A 16,830-nucleotide genomic window follows, 5' to 3' on the forward strand; every position below is an offset into this window, starting at 1 on the left:
AAAGTCAATGTGCCCCTATTGTAAAGATTCATGAAAAGAAAACACATTTTTTGTCTTAATTTCAGGCCATGGTTAGGTATACGGTAAGGATAAAAAAAAACATTTTAAGAAAATATAGTTTAGAAATGGGCGGGGTTTATTACTTTGTGACTGTGTTGAGTAGTGACGACCCTCTACGCAAATCTTAAACTACGGGAATATCGAATTGTGCACGCTCAATCAGACGCGAGGAGGTCACGTCGACCAATCCAAAGCGAATCCATACGAAATTTGTGTAGAGAACGAACGCCCAATGAGCGCGTTGATGAGCGCGTCTACTTCCGCTACTGTCAAGAAAAAATGTATCTAAAGGTATTTCGACATACCAGCTAATGGTGCAGTAGAGTGTATTCATGGGTGCCAAGGAAAGCCAGGCTTAGCCAAATATTTGACAAATAAAACAACTGTAAAAAACATTCCCTTTCGTCTTTTGCTTTCTTTTAATAATTTTCCATCAATTGGCAAGTGACTGATTCTCATCAGAGAAAGCATCCAAGCGAGTGAAACAGCTCCCTTCTGTTTCAGTATGTGTTCCTTCGGAAAGTATTCAGACCCCTTGACTTTTTCCAAAATTGGTTACATTACATCCTTATTCTACAATTGATTCAATCGTTTTTTCCATCATCAATCTACACAATACCCCACAATGACAAAGCAAAAACATTTTTTAGAAATGTTTGCTAATTTATTAAAAATTAAAAAGTTAAACATCACATTTACATAAGTATTCAGACCCTTTACTCAGTACTTTGTTGAAGCTCCGTTGGCAGCGAATGTCTTCTTGGGTATGACGCTACATGCTTCTCTGCAGATTCTCTCAAGCTCTGTCAGGTTGGATGGGGAGATGTTCGGTCTGGTTCAAGCCCGGGCTCTGGCTGGGCCACTCAAGGACATTCAGAGACTTGTCCTGAAGCCACTCCTGCGTTGTCTTGGCTTTGGGCTAAGGGTCATTGTCCTGTTGGAAGGTGAACCTTCGCCCCAGTTTGAGGTCCTGGGCGCTCTGGAGAAGGTTTTCAATCAAGGATCTCTCTGTACTTTGCTCCATTCATCTTTGCCTCGATCCTGACTAGTCTCCCAGTCCCTGCCGCGGAACAACATCCCACACCATGATGCTGCCACCACCATGCTTCACCGTAGGGATGGTGCCAGGTTTCCTCCTGACGTGACGCTTGGCATTCAGGCCAAAGAGTTCAAACTTGGTTTCATCAGACCAGAAAATCTTTTTTCTCATGGTCTGAGAGTCTTTCGGGGCCTTTTGACTAACTCCAAGAGGGCTGTCGTGCCATTTACTGAGGAGTACCTTCAATCTAGCCACTCAACCATAAAAGCCTGATTGGTGCAGTGCTGCAGAAATGGTTGTCCTTCTAGAAGGTTCTCCCATCTCCACAGAGGAACTCTAGAGCTCTGTCAGAGTGACCATCGGGTTCTTGGTCACCTCCCTGACCAAGGCCCTTCTCTCCCTATTGCTTAGTTTGGCCGGGTGGCCAGATCTAGGAAGAGTCTTGATGGTTCCAAACTTCTTCCATTTAAGAATGATGGAGTCCACTGTGTTCTTGGGGACCTTCAATGCTGTATAAGTTTTTTGGTACCCTTCCCCCGATCATGGCTTGGCTCTGACATGCACTGTCAACTGTGGCACCTTATATAGACAGTTGTGTGCCTTTCAAAATCATGTCCAATCAATTGAATTTATCACAGGTAGACTCCAATCATGTTGTAGAAACATCTCAAGGATGATCAATGGGTACAGAATGTTCCTGAGCTCAATTTCGAGTCTCAAAGCAAAGGACCTGAATACTTAATAAGGTATGTCTGGGTTTAATTTTATACATTGGCGAAAATGTCTAAAAACTTGTTTTTGCTTTGTCATTATGGGGTATTGTGTGTTGATTGCTGAGGTTTAAAAAAAAAATCACATTTAGAATAAGGCTGTAACGTAACAAAATGTGGAAAATACTTTCTGAAGGCACTGTATCTGATGCTGTCTGAACCAAAAGAGTATGTTGCTGCCGTAGCATCTGATTGATGCCAGCAAGCATTTGGCCTCACTTAATAAAATAATTAGCCAATCAGCATTAAGCTGAGCTCAACTGTGTGTTTTCCTGGTGCAGCAAAACGCCCCCCAAGGGAGGCCAGTTTGGATTTGGCTTTACAACTATAAATCGGCCATTTCCTAAGCCATGGATGGAGATGGGGAGTTGGACTTAATTCTCTGTACAGGCCAATGATTGTGATGGCGATTCTGATCTAACCATGAATTAATATGTTTTGCCACTGGCCTGAGACAATTGGAGTTCAATATGTGGCCTACATGTAGCCTAGTTAGCTAATTTAGCAGGTTCATTGTTGCCCATGCGTGAAAGTTAGGCTAGCAAGCATTTTTAGCTAGGTAGCCTATGACAACAAAAATGAAAATGAAAAAAATAAATAAAAATGAAACGTGTACTGTATGACAGAGCCATAGATCTTTTTGCCAACATGAAAGAGGAGGATAGCATTGGTGTTCAACTAGTTTATAAGTAGGGTGTTTTTACTTACGGGCACACACACAGAAATAAATCAGTACCATGGACTACCACATGATATTTAGCTAAATTGATTGGACCAGTGGCAACCCGTCATTCAGGGCAGAGCCACACCTGTTTAGCTATAAGAAAAATTTAAAAACGTGTCATTAATACATTTCACATATCAGTTTGCGAACAGTGTAAAAAAAAACTAAAACACTTTGAGTTAATAAAGCTGCATACAAACAAGGTCTTTTGCTTTCCTGAGTAAGGCAGCTCCAAAATGCAGGTGTTTTAGCCTAGCTCAGTGCTTTCTGTGGTGTTGGGGCAGCCAACGGAAAATACGTTGCGTAGGGGTTGATAATGTTCTCTTGTTGCTCCGTGATTAGCTCAGTGTTCTGTCACTCATGGGGACACTACGTCACAGCAAGCCCCTTGGTTACTGCCATAGACTTACATTAGAAGTGCCCATCCAAGAAGACTCAAGGTCATTAGCCACAGATAAAATTACGTCAGATCACGTTATGTCTACCATAGCTTTGATTGGGACTGATCATGTCAACATCATTCTTTCAAAATCTTAGCTAGCAAGCTAGCAGTCATCATCATGCATCAAGTCGGCAATCTACTGGCAAATTGTTTTCAATCCTTGTCATATGAAGAGAAATTATATATAAAGTGTATCGGGGTGCTCATTGGTCATAAACATTACACAACAAGTTGGAAATGGTAAATTCAACAATTAGTGCTAAGGCACCACTGCAGCCCCCGGTTCGATCCCAGGCTATGTCATAGCCGACTGTGACCGGGAGACCCATGAGGTGGCGCACAATTAGCCCAGCATCGTCCGTGTTAGGGGAGGGTTTGGCCGGCCGGGATGTCCTTGTCTCATTGTGCTCTAGCAACTCCTTGTGGTGGGCTGGACGCCTACAAGCTGACTTCGGTCGTCAGTTCTACAGTGTTTCCTCCAACACAGCGGTGCATCTGGCTTCCGGGTTCAGCAAGCAGTGGGTCAAAAAGCAGTGCGGCTTGGCTCTCGACCTTCACCGAGTCCGTAGGGGAGTTGCAGCGATGATATAAGATCGTAACTACCAATTGGATATCACGAAAAGGGGATAACGCTATAGATCAGAAAAGTTTCAATATATTCGCCATGCTGTCAATCCAGCATCACTTCTGCCGCGTTTTAAACAACTGGAAACTCAGAACTGGGAAATCTCAGACTTCAGTGAGTTCAAGACAACTGGGAACTCATACAAAACTAGCTCCGTCTGGGAAAATACAGAAAATAATTTTGAACGGTCGTCCAACTCGGAATTCCAAGTCGGGATTTCGGGCCTCTTTCTAGAGCCCACAAGAAGGACCACCGAGTCCAAAAATGTATTGTATTGTATGTTGCTACATAAATTAAGTAATATGCCAGGGAGATATGCACACTGTAACCAAGAAAGTAATACTAAGTGTATGTTGTGTAGTAAGCTGTTAGTAGCCCATGTGCCTCACCCTATGCCTCACCCTAATAATTTGGTCCCTTTCCTCCCTCATAACTTAGCCTACTGTTCTGACTCGATGGTGCACATGTAGCCTAAAGCCTGTTTTAGTGAAACGTAATCATCAAATATTGTAATAGCTTTCATTGTCTGATGATGTGCCCCCTTTATTTATCCTACATTTCTGACTTGGTGTACAGGGAGAATACTGTAAAAACGGACCATGTTCTGAATTCTGTCGCTGTACATTTCAAAAGTGCTGAACAAATAGTTTTATTGACTACGTCCATCCTAGCTTGCTTAGTAATGTCTTAATCAAAATGACGGATTTCCCCTAATCCGCTCATAGTTTGTACATCTCAAATGTCAGTAGAAACCACATTTGTTTAAGCAAGTCAGCCATATCAGCTATGTTTTTTTCAAAGGCAGTAAAGGAAGCTGAATGAACTGTTTCACTGCCAGACAAGGTTCCGCTGGTAGAAAGGTGTAGCGGTGGTAAGGATTCACTCCATGGTGCTGAAAAGACTGCTCTCATATTGTGTGCACCGTTTGTCACCATTACAGTGCAATGAATGTATTGTTTAGTGTAGTGATGTGCAGTGTAGTGGCTTTGCCCCACCAAGATTTACATGCTAAAATCGCCACTTGATTGGACTAAATTGTTTTTGGTATCTTTAAGTTTGTTTTCAGTGTATTAAACAAAGCATATATAGCCTTATTGATTTGTTGATGCTTAAGTTAAAATGGTGCTGGAATAGCGGAGGCAGTGCTCCTGTTGTCTTTGTGCTTACTTGTAGTAACTCTGTGGTTCTAAATCAGTAGTTGATTAGTAAAGTGTCAAACATGAACTTGCTTGACCATGCTGCAGGTGATATAACTGTTTGTTACATGAAATATTTGCTTTATGGACTTCACAGGACAGATGCTGCTCTCCGTTTTTTGGGGATAAAACAAACGTATGTGTGTAGCTGAACATATTCTGCCTGTAACAGCTGTCGTGGGTTGAAGAAGAGGAGGACCAATGCGCAGCGTGGTAAGTGTCCATATTGTTTTAATAAGAATACTGAACAAAAACAATAAAACGACAAAACGAACAGTCCTGAACGGTGAAGCAAAACACCGAACAGAAAATAATCACCCACAAAACACAGGTGGGAAAAGGCTACCTAAGTATGATTCTCAATCAGAGACAACGAACTGATTGAGAACCATACCAGGCCAAACACAAAACCACAACATAGAAAAAAGAACATAGACTACCCACCCAACTCACGCCCTGACCATACTAAAACAAAGACCGTGTGACAGTTGTCTTTTTGCTGTCACTGCCTTATTGTATATCACGGTGGCATATGAACGAATGGGTTATAGAGCAAACAACACAATTATCACAACATAGGTTGTAATATGGCTCTTTTACTGGCTTGGTTTATCTTCCTCAGTGGTTATACCAACACACCGCTACTGTAACGGTGGAACCAGGTAGGCTACATGAAGGATGTAGACATGAAGGGTGATGGTGCACCAGCCAGACTGCACTAGTGGAATGATGCTGCTGTACCACATCATTCTTTAAATACCTTGTCGTCTGATTGATAATCCAGAAGTAAACTGTGTAGTTTATTTCCCTCACCCTGATATATTCATTCATCCATTCGTTGTCCATCCTGGTGTGAGTAGACAATGAATTACTTCAGGTAAGCTTAGTATGAGTAACAGGCAGGTTGATCCTCTTCAAGGATGTCAGATGCGGGACACATTCAAGTTTAATGGAAAATCTTAAGGGAGAGAAATGTTCCTATCATTATGCTACAGATTATAATGGCATGGGACACAGGCAAGCTAGACCATTTATGGTGGCATTGTTGGCAAACACATCTGGACTTGGACAACAGGATCATTTAAGCTAGAAAAAAATATTAGATTTAGATGAGTGATTTTATTTAGTTATCCAATGTGTCATAGGCACTATGAAAACAATTACATACATTCCCACTGACCAAGAAATCCAGTCGATCTAAGATTCAAGTGCTGTAAACGCACATGCTCATAACCCACAGCAGCAGCGGGCTATATTTATGTCTGTCTCTAAGGCTTTTGGCTGGCTCTTGGCGATCATAATTCAGCACAAAAAGTCTGCATCCATAATGGGAGCAGTCAGGGTAAAGTAATGGATGTAGCTGTTGCCTTCATAGCAACACAGTGCCTCCAGCTATCATCGTCAACACATCTCTCTTTAAACTCCCCCCCCCACCCCGCAAAAATTGTAAAAGATTTTTAAAGTTCCTAATGACCCACTCCTCTCTCACCCACCTTTAGCTTAATGTGTTGAAAAGCTAATGGCTCATTTCTAAGCTCTGGTCACAATGACATGTCATCATTTTAGAAACCTTTTTGAAATAAAAGTCAAGGTATTCCGTCAAGCAAAACACTTGAGGAAATGAATATGAGTTTTTTTGATGTTGTGGATACGACTAATGGAACGCAGAAAGTCTTGAATTCATGGAGAAAAAAAACTTGATTGACCTTCCCCAGTAAATTTTCACAAACAACATTTGTCTCTAAAATGTATTTTCCTGCAATGTTGCTTGTATATTTTGTAATGTCACATGTATATTTGATAGCTATATGGAAACTGACACCTTAACCAAACAAAGAGTCATAGTCCGGAGTATGGCAAGAAAATCTCAAACAAAATTGATGGCTCCTTACAATGTTCTATAATGATTTTGTTTTTGGGCAAGTTATGTCAGTGTTCAACGGGACAGTGCATTTTGAGACAGAAGATTGATTGATGCTCTAAGACACACTATTTCAATAAAGTGTTCAATAAATGGTAGATTTGCTGTATTTTATTTGTTGGCTTGTCGAGAGACTGTCGTGTTGCCAGGTGTTGCAGATGAGACTGAGTTTGAGTGAGGAGGCTCTTCTGCACAGTAACTAGGTGCTTAAGCTCCATGTGTGTAGGTAATTGAGTGGGATTCCTGCTGAGTCATTATGGAGCCAAGGCAGCAACGAGTTCCATAAATCATATTCCATCAACATTTTTAAATACCAGGAGGATCTCCAGTCCCAACCGGGAGTACTGCAAAATCCACAGAGGGAAACTCCACCAAGGGTTTTATAGCCTAATAAAATTATGGGTGGGCACCTGCTTTTAAGTGGTGCTGATTAGACCTACTCTACATTTTCACTTGGGTGGACTGCTGCAGTAAAGTCAGGCCTGCTAGGTCTACTCATTATAGTGTTTTTACATTTACAGAGCTGCTGAAGCGTAGCCCACTGGGCACAGACTTCAATTCAACATCTAGTCCACGTTGGTTCAACATAATTTCATTGAAATGTGGAAACAACGTTGATTCAACCAGTGTGTGCCCAGTGGGAGGTGTCATTCAGTGAAATTACTAGGCTTTACATAGACAGGACTTGGTATTCATGCAGTGGCAGGACCTGAGGAATACTTTCCCAGCATGCCATGCAGACTCTGTGTGAGGCTGTTCAATACAGTCAAAGCATAGTTGCTACCAGGGGTGCAACTTTGTGGGGGGGGACATTTTATTATTTTTAAAATAATTTCCCCAGGTGTCTGCATGGTCCTAAAGTACACTTTAGCCTCGTTTTGTATCACATTCCAATTATAAAACTGGGGGGGACAGAAATGCAATTTCAGAATGTGTGTGTGTGTGTGGGGGGGGGCCCAGTGAAAGTTGTGCCCCTGGTTGCTACAATCCTTTCTCCTGCAATGTCTGTGTGCTCCTCATTCCTCTTTCCCTCGGAGTGTATCTTGTCAGAGAATATTAATTATGTAATTTGGGAAACTCATAACAAAGCACCGTAATGGCATGTTCTTTTCACAGAGTCGCACAGCTAATTTACCATTGGTTCATGCTCAAGGACAAGAATAAGAACCCAAGTCAACAAGGTACATTATTTTTCAGGTGCTATGATCTTTTTTTCTCTTGATTGATCCAGAAAGACTGGAGGACATATGCTAGAGACATGGCTCTTCTTGACACTGCGCGTGTAGATGTAGTTTTTGTTAAACAATACGAAAAACCTCTCCTTATAACTCACAAGATTAAACCACTGACAGTAAAAGGGTCTGGATCTAACACGTGGTCTGTTGAGCTGCAACTTTACAGTGATGGTGTCATGACTCTTTTACACCACAAGAGGGCATTATTTACTCAGCTTTCCATTCATTGAGATCCTGGATACAACATAAAAGAGGAAGGTGATAGGCTACTACAGTTCTGGGAATTAAAACTAAAGACAAATGCTGCATTTGAAAATGATGTCTGAGTGTTGGAGTGTGCCCGTCTGTCCGTAAAGGAAAAAAAGTGAATCATGTTGTCTGGTTTGCTTATAGCATTAACTTATTTCTTTTGAAGTATAGCAATTGAGTAATTTATCCACCACTGTACTTAAGTACATTTAAAACTATAGTGAGCGGACCAAGTAATTGAGCGTCACGCTAAAGCGGGAAGGTGGAATAAACGAGTCAGGAGTAGGTTTTCTTGATTGAACACAGTTCTCTATTGAGGGCATTTGGTCAACACAAACACTCCAACATAATCAATGAAAATCTTCCAAGGAAAAACATGAATCTTCTCCAGATGAAACAGGAACACAATAGGATTATCTTTAAACTACAACAAAAAGTCACGGGATTGTCACCGTCTTAGTGGTTCTTCCTGGATAGCTCCTCTCTCTCAGTGGCCATCTTCCAGAGATAGTTTTCCCCTCCTCTCTCTGCTGGTTCCATTATCTCTTATAGGGGAAGGAGAGTATGTCATTAGTACCGTCAGCTGTGCTTAATTGCCTCTGGTTACCTTGTCTCCCATGCCTTGTTGGGCTACTATCCGTGAGCCCAGCCTGCCCTCTGGTGGTCCTTCCACACTATATACTTTTAGACTTCTACTCAAGTAGTATTTTACTGGGTGACTTATACTTTACTTGAGTCATTTTTTTATTAAAGGTATAGTATCTTTACTTTTTTTAAATCAACCATGACAACTGAGTACTTGTTCCACCGCTGATTTTACACATGAAGTTTAAAATGCCACGTATCATGTCCCACCCACTGTAGTCAGCACATTCCCCTATATGCAGTTCTACACATTCATAGTGCTGTCTTATCCATAGAAACTCATAAATAATAGAGGGAAGACTGCCTTCAGTTATCTTTATGTGCCATACCATCTTCAACTATCTTCCCACGCAGCTGCCTCCCAGTTGAACACTACTGAAAAAAGTGCCCAGGTCGATGTACTGTACTTCAGCCCAGACACAAATGTGACAGCATTGCTGTGGAATGCATAAATGAAGCAATTCAACTCCATAATTGAGATAACACTTCCCTGATATCAGAATTATACAGTTCTACAGTTCCAGGAGTTGATTAACATTAATGGAGAGCCTTCCATGGATAGTTTTACAAAAGTAGCAAGGTGTTATTTTTCATTTGTTACAATTGTCTTTGGACTTCTCTTTGCCACCTGCGACTTCTATCCTCACCCCCTTCAAATTAGAAGACCTGGGGAATTTTTTGCACTCGCCTATAAGTGTATCTCAATAGATATGTGTCATCATACAACTGGCACTGCCACTTCAGTTCTGTAGGGTTGATGAGTGCAAGCCAGGGCACAGAGAAATGGGGATTTTTGCAAGAGCATTCAGAGCAATCTCTTTCTCCACAGGATTACTTTACCACCCAAGAGCTGTTTAAGAACACGTTACAGGGATGGCCATGGTACAAGATTAGGAATGCTTCATTTGTTGTTGCTATCTTGCATGTTCATCAACAATATGGAAGACAAAATAACTTAACAACATAAATACGGTCATGTGTAAAAGTAAATACACTCTTTGGAAAGTGGTATTTTTTGAATGTATTTTTGACATGTTTGTACACATGGATATTTGAGCTAAATTCCAACCACATTCATTGATAGTATTTTTTTACATGTTTGTACACATGGATATTTGAGCTAAATTCCAACCACATTCATTGATAGTATTTTTTTTACATGTTTGTACACATGGATATTTGAGCTAAATTCCAACCACATTCATTGATAGTATTTTTTTACATGTTTGTACACATGGATATTTGAGCTAAATTCCAACCACATTCATTGATAGTATTTTTTTACATGTTTGTACACATGGATATTTGAGCTAAATTCCAACCACATTCATTGATAGTATTTTTTTACATGTTTGTACACATGGATATTTGAGCTAAATTCCAACCACATTCATTGATAGTATTTTTTGACATGTTTGTACACATGGATATTTGAGCTAAATTCCAACCACACTCATTGATAAAGGTAACTCAATTTAACAAATCACACACAAAAACATTTACTTTGAAAAGGTTATGCAATTAAAATAAACAAAAATGGAATTTCCAAATGCAGAAAAAATGTGTACGCCCCTACCTTTACCATCACCTAAAATGGCTAAAATTAGGATCAGGTGCACCAAAACAGGTGACAATGATTAGGAAATCATTGGAGAGTACCTTGGGAGGGTCCAGCCTTCCACAAAGATTAGAAACGTGGTCTGGTTTGGTCTCAACCATATGGGTGTGTGGTAACACATCGAGCAAAGGTCAAAATACCTATCTGAGGCCCTCAGAAGAAAGATTATTGATTCCTGTGAGTCTGGGAGGGGTTACAAATCCATTTCCAAGCAATTCGAAGTACATCGTTCCACTGTCTGACAGATCATCTACAAATGGAGAAAATTCCAGACGACACCGGAGTAAAGACCAAAACTACTGGAACAATGTGCTCTGGACAGATGAGTTAAAAGTGGAGTTGTTTGGCCGCAATGCTAGATGCCATCTTTGGCAAAAAATAAACACTGCCTTTGAACAGAAGAACACCATACCAACCGTAAAGCATGGAGGCGGTGGCATTATGGTTTGGGGCTGCTTTGCTGCATGAGGGCCAACTTTAACACAACCTGGACACAGAAATAGAATAAAATGGAACAAAAACAATATCATGAAATACTACACTTTTTTATGAATGAAAGTACATCATGCTAAATTCTTCACATTGGAATAATTATTGACATAATTATTGCCAGGGGTATGAACAGCTAGATGTGGCTAAATGTTCTTTGCCATTCTGCCATCAGATTAGCCACCGATGATCTTTTATGGGACATATCACTGCAGTCTATACTCTTCTCTAAACTGGTCGTCTCTGCATACCCGTCGCAAGACCCACTGGTTGATTATTTATAACACCCTCTCAGGCCTCCCTCCCCCTTATCTGAGATATCTATTGTAGCCCTCATCCTCCACATACAACACCTGTTCTGCCAGTCTCCCAAAGCACACATCTCTGGGTCGCTCGTCTTTTTAGTTCGCTGCAGCTATTGACTGGAACCAGCTGCAACAAACACTCAAACTGGACAGTTTTATCTCAATCTCTTAGCTCAAAGACTCAATCATGGGCACTCTTACTGACAGTGACTGCTTTGCGTGATGCACTGTTATCTCTACCTTCTTGTCCTTTGTGCTGTTGCCTGTGCCCAATAATGTTTGTACCCTGTTTAGTGCTGCTACCATGTTGTGCTGTTGCCATGTGTTGCTACCATGCTGTGCTGTCATGTGTTGCTGCCATGCTATGTTGTTGTCTTTAGGTCTCTCTTTATGCCGTGTTGTGTTCTCTCTTGTGGTGATGTGTGTTTTGTCCTATATTTTTATTTTCAATCCCAGCCCCCATCCCCACAGGAGGCCTTTTGGTAGGCCGTCGTTGTAAATAGGAATTTGTTCTTAAATGACTTACCTAGTTAAACAAAGGTGCAATACAAATAAAATAGCATTATCCTATGTATCCAGTTCACAGAACAGTACTCATATCAATAATACACTGTATGTATAAAATAAACATAACATATATAAATATTCATTTCGATTTATTCAAATAAATGATTAATTTAAAATAATCAAAACCAACATTTAATTCACAGTACAACCTCTGGATTAGTCTCTTTGAACAAGAAATCATCACATTAACATACACAACTTTCCCCGTGGTTAGTAACAACAAAAGTTGTTTTGTGAGATAAGGGAAGGCATTAATGCATGGTGGGTAAATGCTACAGGCGACAGAGACTACTGTATATTAGGACAGCATGCGCGAGCAGCCAGTGTCAACAGAAGTATGACGATTAAAGGGTAACTTAAGAAGAGAGGTGATTTCAAACAAGCATGAAACACATTCTGTGTTTCTGAGTCTATATTGTAAAGAAAATCTATTTGACATACAATTCATTCAGCCATTCATGTTAACACAGAAACTACAAACTGAGGATGTACATGAAAATACATTTGATGAGTGGTCTACAACAAAATCAGTACTCCATAAGCTTCAGTTAGATGTTTAAAACACTACGGCTCCAAATATCAATAATAAACTGTGGTTAATTTACATTACAATCAGTCCTTGAGGAATCCTACATCTCATGTTGAAAGTGGCACTCTTTTGTAAATGAACAGCTCAGTGTCAGTGTTTATCGTATTTGGCACAGGAGAAGTTGGGTTAGTCAGGTCAGTTGGGAGTGATGGAAACTGTCCATCATCCAGTATGTGTGTCAGTGAACTCGAGGTCCTTTGACTTTCTTCTATCCCAGAAGCACTCTCTGCAGCCTGTCGGCCGACACGCATCTCTCGTCCTCCGACTCAGCGTCGCTCTGCGGGTTGGAGCTGCAGGGAGAGGTGCATTCTGGGGAGCACAGGTAGTGCATGAAGGGTAGCCGGTACTTCCCGCAGAAGTCCACAAACTTGATGTGCCTCACACACGAGTCAAAGTACACACCTGAGAGGAAGAAGGCAAGTAGCACAACAATATGAGAGCAATAGAAATATCTCAAGGTGTGATTTTATTACAACGAATATGTTTTATTTGAATTTTTCCTCAAATTATTGAGGAATCCCAGCCTTCTCTTCCTCCCTGGATGAGCCTCCTCTGATCCACTCACAAATACTAGTACATAAGTATGTAACTTAAACCTGTCCCCTCTCCTCCACTTACCGGTACATTTAGGGTTGGGACACTTGCTGGCCAGGTCCAGGTACTGTACCAGGTTTCCAGGCAGGTCATTGGGGTGGTAGTGAAGGTTGCGGGACTTGATGGTCCGTCCGGCCAGCTCCAAGAGGGAGGGGGGGTCGTAAGTCATGTCCTTGATGAAGCGGACCACCAGGGGGTTGCCGCGGAGACTGAGCTCCTGCAGGTGCACCAGGCTGAGGATCTCCCGCGGTAGGTAGGTAAGTAGGTTGTTATGGAGACTGAGGCAGCGCAGGGAGTAGAGTCTACAAACAGACATATTCAGACATGACTGTGAATCATGGCTTTAGCTCAGCAGGCTAACACAGTCTTATGACACACAGGAGACCTAAGTAAAAAAACTTTAAAAACTGTCGGTCACATGAGAAAATTATGTAAAGTCAGTGTTTCTCCTATGGGATGGCCCTCACCTTGTGAGTTGGGGGGGTACACTCTGTATCCGGTTATCACAAAGGACCAAGTATCTGAGACCGCGAAGGTTGGCCAGCTCTGGGGGGATGGAGATGATGAGGTTCCCACCCAAATAAAGCATCTCCAGACTGCATCAGATCAGAGAAAAGTGTTTTTCTTCACACTTGGAATGACAGGGAACATTGCTAAATGAACATACAGATGTAGGATCTTAAATTGAACCAGTTTTCTACAGCCCAAAAATAATCCTGTGGATTATATAAAGCACAATGTTCAAAGGTCAAGAATGGCCTAAACAGTTTGAGTTTAAATCCAGAAGAAGCATGTTGAAATTCCAGGGTTCAAAGATCCCAGAGGACAGGCTGCATTGACTGAGTGATCTGTTTGTTTTTGGAGAACCACTGTGATAAGGTTACACACATACTACACTCTTGAACACCTCCAGAACACCTGCCAACTTTCTCTGATCAAGCTGACAACAGAAGAAAGAGAGAGGAGATAGAGGGAGCGTTCAGAATTTAACTGCGCTGTTTGACAATTTTATGTCAACAGAAGATATACAGAAGAGGTGAGATGATGGTAACATAACTGATTGTAAAACGTCTTCTCTTTTTAGAAAGGGATCGAGAGAGAGAGAGAGAGAGAGAGAGAGAGAGAAAGAGAGATCCTACGATAGAAACGTCAAGAGGGAAGGCCTTATGATGCAAAGCACAGCTGCTAACTTAGCTACAACACAGTCCGAAGGATGCTGTGGGCTTTTGGGGGGAGTCCAATGGACCTTTTCATCTCGTCTTTACTCTATAACTTATTCTCCACTCTGTTCCAAATCCCGAACCCCCATGTTCCTCTCACGGTGCCAGTCCCCCACTGTGGTAAGGCAATATGTCAAATGACCTGATTTTGTAACATGGCCCACAGCCAGCCAGACAGGCTAAGCCATACTGACGAGCCGACTCCAAAGAAGTGTGTCAATGCAGCACCAAGGCGGAGATGATGGGCCCCTGCACCATCATGCAGGACATGATCAGGAACCACATGCTCATGTGGAACCTATCTAGGGGAATACAGCAACAGTATTGATTTTATGCAAACGTATTTGCCCGTTATCTTAACCCTCACCATCTAGTTCCTGAATGCACACTATGAAATCACAGCTGCAGTCCTGGAGGCCCAGTCATGTCATTAAGACAGCAATAGAGCTTATTATTCTAGCCGGTTACTACATAATGGTTATTATGAGCATGCTATTATCAGGTAGGGTGGCAAGTAGCCTAGTGGTTACGAGTGATGGGCCAGTAAGTGACAGGTTGCTGGTTTGAACCCCTGACCTAGGTGAACAATCTATCGATGAGCCCTTGAGCAAGGCACTTAACCCCAATGGCTCCTAGGAGTCGTTCTGTATAAGAGTGTATGCTAAATTACTAAAAATATATATGATAAGGGCAACATAACCTTGATATGGCAATTTCTTTATTCACATTTGAGTGTCCCAACGTTGGGTTATTAGAAGCTAAGTGTTTATAAAAGCTCAGAAGCTTAAAAGCTTAAAGCTCATCTAAGTTTCAACAACCTCCCTTCGTCATGCATAGCTGTGTACAGATAGTTGTTTTTTAAAAGTCCCCCTTTATATTAAGTGGCTATAAAACCTATGATTATATGGTAATTAACGTGGAGGTAGTTAGTTGCTTTGTAACAAATACCGTTAGCCTAAATTGTTACCGCTATAATGTATCGGTATTCTTACCTGGTAATATTTTCTATCTCTGCGGGGATAGCTTTGAGTCTGTTACCCCCAAGAGACAGATATTTTAATCGCTGGAGTTTTAGAAACTGAGTGGGCACCTCTTCAAACATGTTCCCACTGAAGTTCAATGTGTCTATCTGCATGGACCCAAATTCCTTTGGGAACGAAAATTCGTTCAAACGGTTGTTCTTGGCTATGAGTGTTTTGAGGTTTGACAAACGTAGAATGTCCTCACAGAGAACCGTTAATCCATTGTTGCTTATATCCAGAACTTCCAATTTGGAGAACAGACATACCGAAGCAGGAAACACTGTCAGTCGGTTGTTATACAGGTAGAGTTGTTGGGTCACTCTCCTCCGTTCGTCACCGACAGTGTCCAAATTTAAACTCTCCAGATTCAGATGGGACATGTCCAAAATGCAACCCCCCTGATCAACTGTTGCAAATAGCTCCATATTCAATACCAATTGCTATCCACCTAGTTCAAACATATGAATGAATTACAATGTGATTTTACAAAGTATATGCTCTTTCAGCACTGATCACGACCGTATAAAGCCTCTTTATGCATTCTGCTCATGTGCAAATCCTTTTCCATTAAAGACAGACCGCACACGCACAGCTGTCACATTTGCATCAAGTTCACATGTAATCGGTATTAAAAGGCTGGTCAGACTTTGGATTCTCCGCCCCCAGTTTAAATTAACCCGTGCATGCCTGCTTGCTCTGGTGCCACAGGTCTCCATGTCCAGAAATCAAGTTTGCGCGTGTGTGGATGCTTTGTAAATGTTTTCACGCTGAAACATATGGTCAATTAACTTTGCAATAGGAAACCCCAGCTCTCATTTCTATTAGCCTATGGGGAACCATATCTAATATTTTGTAATATGCCCTACTATTAGTGGTAGACCTTATGTCACAAAGGTCTGGAGACATGTGAAATCATAAAATACATGTGCAATGATACAATGACTACTATAAACTGGGTGGTTCAGCCCTGAGAGGTATACCACAGGTAAGACAAAACATTTATTTTGTACTGTTCTAATTACATTCGTAACCAGTTTATAATAGCAATGAGGCACCTTGGGGGTTTGTGGCATATGGCCAATATACCACGGCTAAGGGCTGTATACAGGCACTCCGCATTACGTTGTGCGTAAGAACAGCACTTAGCCGTGGTATATTGACCATATATCACACCCTCTCGTACCTTATTGCTTAAGTATCCAAAGAACACACACACGCAAATCAAATCAAATGTATTTATTTAGCCCTTCGTACATCAGCTGACATCTCAAAGTGCTGTACAGAAACTCAGCCTAAAACCCCAAACAGCAAGCAATGCAGGTGTTGAAGCACATTGGCTAGGAAAAACTCCCTAGAAAGGCCAAAACCTAGGAAGAAACCTAGAGAGGAACCAGGCTATGAGGGGTGGCCAGTCCTCTGCTGGCTGTGCCGGGTGGAGATTATAACAGAACATGGCCAAGATGTCCAAATGTTCATAAATGACCAGCATTGTCAAATAATAGGTCTGGGACAAGGTAGCA

The 16,830-nt window shown here is 41.5% G+C and overlaps 1 protein-coding gene across 1 annotated transcript; it reads right to left on the reverse strand.

Annotated features, from left to right (window-relative positions):
- Positions 1 to 11,957: 11,957 nt before the first annotated feature.
- LOC112266571 (leucine-rich repeat-containing protein 58-like) lies at positions 11,958 to 15,916 on the reverse strand. Its single transcript, XM_024444157.1, has 4 exons — positions 15,281 to 15,916; positions 13,536 to 13,664; positions 13,093 to 13,370; positions 11,958 to 12,876 (listed from the first exon to the last, which is right to left on the reverse strand). Exons 1-4 carry the CDS (start codon positions 15,733 to 15,735, stop codon positions 12,683 to 12,685), a joined length of 1,056 nt encoding a protein of 351 aa, XP_024299925.1. The 5' UTR covers positions 15,736 to 15,916; the 3' UTR covers positions 11,958 to 12,682.
- Between the last annotated feature and the right edge of the window lie 914 nt (positions 15,917 to 16,830).

This window comes from Oncorhynchus tshawytscha, linkage group LG14 (genome assembly GCF_018296145.1).
Source record: "Oncorhynchus tshawytscha isolate Ot180627B linkage group LG14, Otsh_v2.0, whole genome shotgun sequence".
Classification (NCBI taxonomy): Eukaryota; Metazoa; Chordata; class Actinopteri; order Salmoniformes; family Salmonidae; genus Oncorhynchus; species Oncorhynchus tshawytscha.